Genomic DNA, 7,329 nt, shown 5'->3' on the forward strand with positions numbered 1-7,329 from the left:
GTAGGTTGAAATTATACAATTGGGATAACGAAATTTTGAAAAAATCTACATAATTTTTATGAAAGAGAGAAAGAGAGAAAGAGAGAGAAAGAGAGAGAGAGAGAGAGAGAGAGAGAGGAAACAGAACGGGATAAAGAAAATCGTGACGGCGAGGAGGGCACGTATGTAAGGATGCATTCTCTCATGACATAACCTAATAACCTAAGTAAAACGTTCCGCGGTAAAATATATTCGTCTATTAGGATGGGAGGGACGGAGGATACCAAAGGAAGGAAAAAGAGAAAATAATAGCCGACATATTCACCCAGAAGTAGTCAACAAAGTCCACGGTCATATTGGAACCGCGATCAGACCATCATACTATCACGTTTTGGCTCGCACGTCACTTCGCGACGATGATGTCGATCGCAACAGTGTTCACTACGATCGATGCACTTTACGATTATGCCACGGAAATATGTAATATTTCGCGCTGAACGGCGGCGATAATTCGTTTCAGTCCTAATGTTTTCCTGCCACCCAAGAGTCGCGAGTGGAACAAGCGCGCTCGAGCCTCGGAGCCTAGCGCGGAGATACGGGTCAACTTGTGTCGACTAGTCGACTACTCTTTCTCTTATTCTCATGCTCCGTTTTTCTTCTTTTCTCTCGCGCAGTTGCGCAACTATGGCTGCGGTCGGGAAGACGCTAGAAATGCTTCGAAACATTTGATTGACCAATCAGAACAAAACGAGTAAAAATTTCTTTATTCTGATTGGTTAATGTAATGCTTCGAAGCATCTCTAGCGTCTTCTCGATCGCAGCCTATGTTCGCTTTCGACAGCAAGCGAACGACCAATAGGAACATAGCGATTGGCGCGGCCGTATCAAGGATCGAGTTTCCGAACTATAATGAATTTAATCCTTTGACTATATACCTATGGACTGCCAACGACCCCCACTTTTCTCATTTAAGCAATGGGTGCGTTCAGGAGACGCAACCGATGAGTAGCAATCGAAAGTGATTGGTTCTTACTTCTAGAACCAACAAATCAACGTGGAATGTTGACAAGACGATGATCAACAGTTGTGTTTCCTGAACGCGCCCAATGTAAAACGCCGCGATCCGAGATCTCAGCGCCCCCAGAACCCAAATAGCCAAGCCAAGAATTAAAAATCATATATTCTGACTGTGAATTATTTGCAAGAGAAGAATTTGAAGTGAGAAAAAGTGCTATAAATGAAATAAAAAATGATTCATTATTGTTCATTATTAAAATTTAAATCGATTAAAAAATTTAATATGGAAAAGAGCAACAAGTATTCTATTAAAAAGAAAGGAAATCAAAATGTAATGTAATAAAATATACTTGAAAATAAAAAAAAAAAATAAAAAAATAAAAAACGCAATCTTACATAAAAGAATATAAATAATTTTTTATTATAATTTACGATTACTGTCCTTTGAACAATATTATTTTGGTCAAATCTTTTCTAACATAAGTCAAATGCGATTTTCGCGTAAATTCTTTTCCAATGTAATAGAATTTTATTTTTAAGCATAATTCTATTATCATTTTTATTACTTCATACTTGTGATTGTTCAACAAGTCATTATCCATTACGTGCACATTAAAATTATTAAAAAGTTTATTCAGATTTATATTTCTTATCACATTTATACTAATTTTTTGAAACGCGTATTTCATTTTCCATTTATTTCCTATTCTATAAATATTAAATAGCTTTTCTGTTACACTCATTATAGCGTTATATTTCAATATTTTTTTTGTAAATAATTCACAGTCAGAATTCAGAATAAGTGATTCATGTGATTAGTTCTTGGCTTGGCCATTTGGGTCCTGGCGGCGAAGAGATCTTGGATCGCACAATGGCTGCCCATTAACAGTCCAGAGGTATATAGTCCTTAGAACATATATAAATGGAAGGGGAATAGCAGGCTGAAAAGTGTCGAAGGAAGTGAGAAAGAAATCGTAGTTGCCTCTCTCTTGTGAGTAACTACACATACAAGCATCGTGTCTGTAGTATACATACTTTTGTGTACACACACATGGCCGCGCATGCGCACTTTTGAGCAAAGTAACTCACAAGAGAGAGGCAACTATGATTTTCTTTCTTACTTCCTTCCGACATGTTTTTCTATCGGGAAACAAAGGCATTCCCCTTCCATTTATATATGTTCTAACATATAGTCAAAGGATGCTCCGAAATAAATGCGTTTCGGAATGTCGTTTCCACTTTTTCTCACGTTGGCTGCATTGCGTCCGGACGATGTATTCATGTGCGATGATGTGAGTGTTAATGGGTGTGAGATGTGAGTATAGTGATAGAGCACGTGTCGAGATTGGTTGTGATGTGATTTTTAATAAACATATGTGTACAAAGAGCGAATTATAACAGACTTTTTTAACTCAATTTAAACGTTGAAATCCCGTAACAAACATTTTAATCATATATTGATAACGATCATCATGGAAGCTGTTAAACCTTCGCCGAATGTCAATCAATTTATGGAAACTGTTAAACATTTGTGGAGCACCAATCAATTTATGACAAAGCTCAAGAATCCATTGACTACGGAGTTACAAACGTTTTATATGTAATTTATTGCATATTTTATATTGATATTATTTAATTTATGATATATATGAAAAATAACTGAATTTTCGTATATTGCACTTAGATGTGTATTGTATCTTAACGTTTTTAAATATTTTTGGATATATAAATTGTAGAATAATTATTTTAATAATTTCAATAACTTCAATAGCTTCAATAATCTAACAATAATAATTCTTTACATAACTGATAATTAAATTATATTAAAATAATGTGTGTGAATTTAGATATCTCAAATATAATAAATTTAATATCTTTTATACTATTATATGTACTATATATATTAGAAAATAGAATTTTTAGTACTGTATATAATTAGAATATAAAAGAATAAATATTTTCAATTTTTGCATGCATTTTCAGGCAAAAATGTAAAAATCTCAGCAATATAGTAGAATTACCACAGCAGAACTTTGGACCGTCAGTAATGTGTTCCCATTGTGGATCACTTTGGAGTACTGTGGATCATCAAGTTCGGGTAGCACATGGTAGAAAAATGTCTAAATCAATGAAAAAGATTGTGCGACGTATGAATGAAAATTCAAATCAGAAGATTCCAAAAGTTTGTGTTGCTTTGGCACAAAAATCTATCAAAAATGAGATGAACAAATTGGTTATCAAGTGTTCTGTCTGTTCTAAAAATACCATATTGCCATTCAAAAAGACAAACCGGCTAAAGCCAGTCAAATTAGACAATTCCCAGATACAGACACCGCAAAGTAACCGTAAAAAGAAAAAGAAGAAATCTAAGGACAAGACTGCTGGTTTGAATATTTCAGGTTGTACACCCGTATCACGATTGAATAAGGAAGATAACAGTAAAACATGTAGAAAATCGCCTTTAACTGTACCTAAAATAATATCAAGTAATAGTAACAAAAGGTTACCCACTTCAACTAAAAAATCTAAAAAACTGAATATAGAACGTTTAAAACACATCATGGAAAAGAGTACAGCAACGCCTACAAAAAGAAAAAGTTTACACAATTTTCTGGCAGAATTATATTGAAAATTTAGATAATATAGTATAATTTACTTTTAGGACAAATATTCATACAACTGTATAAATATATGTAAGTATTATTATACACTCTATTTAATTGATGAATCTTTTGCTTTTAAAACCTGAATTTGTAAACTTCTATTTGGAACTTAAAGATACAGAAAGAAGGAATAGGCACGAATATTTTACACTTCTTTAATTAAATCGTCTATTTGTTGAAAAACAGTTATATAAAGACAAGAAAAATAAATATATATTTTCAAACACTAATTATAAATTCCATTGAGATAAATATTTTTTCCATCATTGAAGAAACATTCAATTATTGCAAATCTTTGGTTGTTAACAAGTAGAGTCTCTAGAGAAATATAAACACTATTTCTTCTCGCAATGTTTCTATCACGAATAAATTAACGCTACGCGAATTAACATACAAATCGCACATTATCGTCATGTTAAAAAATAAATAAATTTTTGCGACATAATTATATCCACATCTGCACATTATTCATTTTTTATGGTCCTATATCAATTTCACTTGTGGTGAAGGGGGCTCTTTCACATGTATAGTGTATACAAATTAAAATAAATACACGCTGCACAAGATACACGTTCTATCTCTCTCACTTATGACTTCAGGTGTACGAGTGTTTTTTCTGAAATATCCTTCCATAGTCACTCCAGTGGAATCTCCTTTTTTACGACCTGCAACATCGGAGTATATTTTATACACGGTGAAGTTGTAGAATGTTAATGTATTCTCGCGGCATATACCACGCTCGTATACCTTATTTACTTCAATATATCGTACGAAAAAAAAGGCAACTCATAGAGGAGAGGAAAATCGTTATATACGCAGAAAAAAGCTGCAACGGCCGCGCGGATCTACAATGTTGGAATATAATGCCAGGTATTAAATTTTTATTTCTCTCGAAATGATATAGCACTATCTAATAGAATATCCTTTCAATATTATCGAAATTAGAAGTTACTATCAGGGGAGAATCGATTTAAAATATTTCTTTTATAATACACAGATAAAATAAAATTTCTTTCTTTCCGACATAATACCTTTACATATATTTAACAAACCCGGATTTTTTTAAACACATATAAGTTCCGTTAGTGAGCTCTTGATATCTTCAAATAGAAATCTAAATTTAATTGATTGATAACATTAATTAATACATTATAAAATTTTTCCAAGTATGCAAATCCATATAAAAAATAGGTCAATTGTAATTGACAATTAAGAACTTAGAAACAATTAAAAGATATCCAATATATTTTGATTTAAACGTTTTTGAATCTTCTACTTGAATTGTATTTATATTGACAACAGGAAGGAATAAATAATAGATGACCTGATTGAATTCGGAATACAAAATATAATAATATTCGCTTCTCTTTTATCATATATTATTCTTTCTAAAAAAATTTTTACTAAAAAATTATTTTATAAATTTCACCAACAGGAATTGTAGCTAAAATAAATCATCTTGTAAAAAAACAGGAATTTAAAAAAAAATGTGAAAAACGATTTCCCCCACGTAAACTATAGATCGAATTCCACATAGAGTGGTTCCTTGTTAATATTTTCTAGCTTGTTCATTTTTCACAATGCATTCGGAAAAAATTGTCCAAGCGCGACGATATATCTCGGGAGATTGACGCAGGTGCGGCCGTTCGACAGCATCATTCGGCGGCGATCTATTCACTTTTACGATTTTCGGCGCTGGAAAGTCTCGTGCACGCAGGAATTCTACTTTCATGCAACTGTGCTGTTAATTCGGTCAGTAGGTCAAAAGGCGGGAGGTGAATCGAAGAAACAAGAGAAAAAGAAGGGAGAGAAAGAGAAGAAGGAAGAAGTGGAAAAGGAGTCGTGTTAGTCACCTGAATGCACGCCTCGAGATAATCCCGCTCGGACATTTCCTGGTCCTTCGCAGGGGGAACTTTTCCCCGTCGGCGCAGCTCTTGCTTGGCGTCGTTCAAGTCAAAGATCGTCACAGGGTCCAGCCTGCCCTTGAGCACCAGGCCCGCCAAGTACTCAATGTAGTGCTGCCTAAGGGGGAAAAGTACCCAAGATTTTAGTCAGGCACATGGGTGTCCACCACACTCGCGCTTTACCTCGACCAGGTCGTTCTTGTAATGCTGCGGGTCGCGACCGTACCAGTTCGCGGGCAGTTTCAGCCCGGCGCGTCGCACGCACGTTTCGAGATCGTCCACGTTTAGCAAGGGCATCGGTTCCAGCCGCGTCATACGGATCTTTTGAACTAGATACTCGATGTAATGAATCCTGAATGCACGGAGGATCTCTCGTTAGCGATCGAGCGGAGGCAGCGCGGCGGATTCTCGTTATCGAGAAATCGCCCGGGATCGCTTCGAAAATTGGGAGAGCGAGCGAAATTTCTAACTCCACGGTCGTCGAACGCGTCGCGGAATGTATTGCTCGGAATTCCCTTCGCAGCTATCGCGTTCTCTTTTGAGATTGCGAAGAATTAATTGAATAAATAATCTTGGCTGAGATAAGTGCGAGCAATTTTTAATCGGTTAGACAATAATGATGGAGTCTCTTCAAACTGTTCCTCTTTAAGAACATTTCTTTTTTAAATTTATATAAATTTTAATTTTATGAATACAATTTTCCGAGTTTGCAATAGTCTATAATAATACTAGCATTTTTTGATGCCACTGAGAACATGTGAATATTGTTCGCTAATGAATCTTACCTGCACAGACCAGCGTGACCCTCCATGACGTCGGAATTGCATATAGTGTCCAGGACTCCGGTCGGCGTTTCTTTCTGCAATTGCACTTTGCACTTGCGTTCCCCGACCGGACCCTCGGTGTCGTAATCGATGCCGTTCTCTCTGAGTAACTGTTGCAGCTGCGCGGGTTCCTTGTCGCGAAGGTAGAAGAGACAATTGCGCGGATGATGGGCGTGCAGGCCCAGTTTGGCACAATAGGGGCTAACCGTGCACTTCGCTCCCATCATGAAAGCTTTGCCACAACCGCAGCAGAATTCATATTTACACTGGCTGCAGGTGAAATGCATGCAACCTATGAAAATTCACGAGTCTTCTTTCAGCGAGTTCCGAAAAAATATATCCTTGATATGCATATCGAATAATTTAGAGAAAATATCTCTCCCCATATATATACATTAAACTCTCATCTCTCCGCGAAGTTCATTAAATATAATATAATATTAAAATAGTCCGCGCGCCCATGTCTGTGTATTAAGATAATATTTAGAATCATTACACTTACACACACATCAATTCTTATATTACCATATTATTTTTCTAATAATTACTAAAGTTCATACGAGAGGTGCAATCTTTCGTGACACTCAATTTCTTTTAGCAATATTGAAAGATAGACAAGATAAAAAATGTTGTTAAAAAGCGTTTTAATTTAAACATTTTCATAGTAGATACTGATTATATATTAATTGCTTAAAATTCTCGATCAAAACACATACTTTTATTTTTAAAGTATAATAATTATATATCATCTAATTGTTCAATATTATTTCAACAAGCATAATGCTTTCGTTTTATACTAAATGTTATAATAAATCTTATACATATATGTTAGCATTTTAATGTTATATAATTAAGTAAATTATTTTCACCTCAATGAAACTTGAATGATTAAATCTCATCGGGATCAAAAAATTGAATCGCAAAAAGATATATATGATATAT

At 34.8% G+C, this 7,329-nt stretch overlaps 2 protein-coding genes across 4 annotated transcripts in view; one reads left to right on the top strand and one right to left on the bottom strand.

The window, feature by feature from the left end:
- The first annotated feature begins 2,177 nt into the window (after positions 1-2,177).
- Positions 2,178-4,680, top strand: LOC115233449. Of its 3 annotated transcripts, XR_003883776.1 has the most exons (3): positions 2,269-2,596; positions 2,980-3,689; positions 4,259-4,680. XR_003883776.1 is itself a non-coding variant. In XM_029803880.1 (2 exons), the coding sequence occupies exons 1-2, from the start codon at positions 2,211-2,213 to the stop codon at positions 3,623-3,625; spliced, it is 747 nt and encodes a 248-aa protein (XP_029659740.1). In that variant the 5' UTR covers positions 2,178-2,210; the 3' UTR covers positions 3,626-4,222. The 3 variants fall into 3 exon arrangements, 2 of the variants coding, with proteins under 2 accessions (XP_029659740.1, XP_029659739.1); XM_029803880.1 differs by lacking the exon at positions 4,259-4,680 and having other exon boundaries at positions 2,178-2,311; positions 2,980-4,222; XM_029803879.1 differs by lacking the exon at positions 4,259-4,680 and having other exon boundaries at positions 2,980-4,217.
- Positions 3,809-7,329, bottom strand: part of LOC115233451 — a 22,432-nt gene continuing 18,911 nt past the window's right edge. The window contains exons 19-22 of the mRNA XM_029803883.1: positions 6,349-6,679; positions 5,747-5,915; positions 5,513-5,677; positions 3,809-4,324 (exon numbers count right to left, since the gene is read on the bottom strand). Coding sequence (XP_029659743.1) covers positions 4,295-4,324; positions 5,513-5,677; positions 5,747-5,915; positions 6,349-6,679 — 695 coding nt within the window. The 3' untranslated portion in view covers positions 3,809-4,294. The remainder of the gene's footprint in view (positions 4,325-5,512; positions 5,678-5,746; positions 5,916-6,348; positions 6,680-7,329) is intronic.

Source organism: Formica exsecta, unplaced genomic scaffold (assembly GCF_003651465.1).
Source record: "Formica exsecta isolate Colony F162 unplaced genomic scaffold, ASM365146v1 scaffold175, whole genome shotgun sequence".
NCBI classification, from domain to species: domain Eukaryota; kingdom Metazoa; phylum Arthropoda; class Insecta; order Hymenoptera; family Formicidae; genus Formica; species Formica exsecta.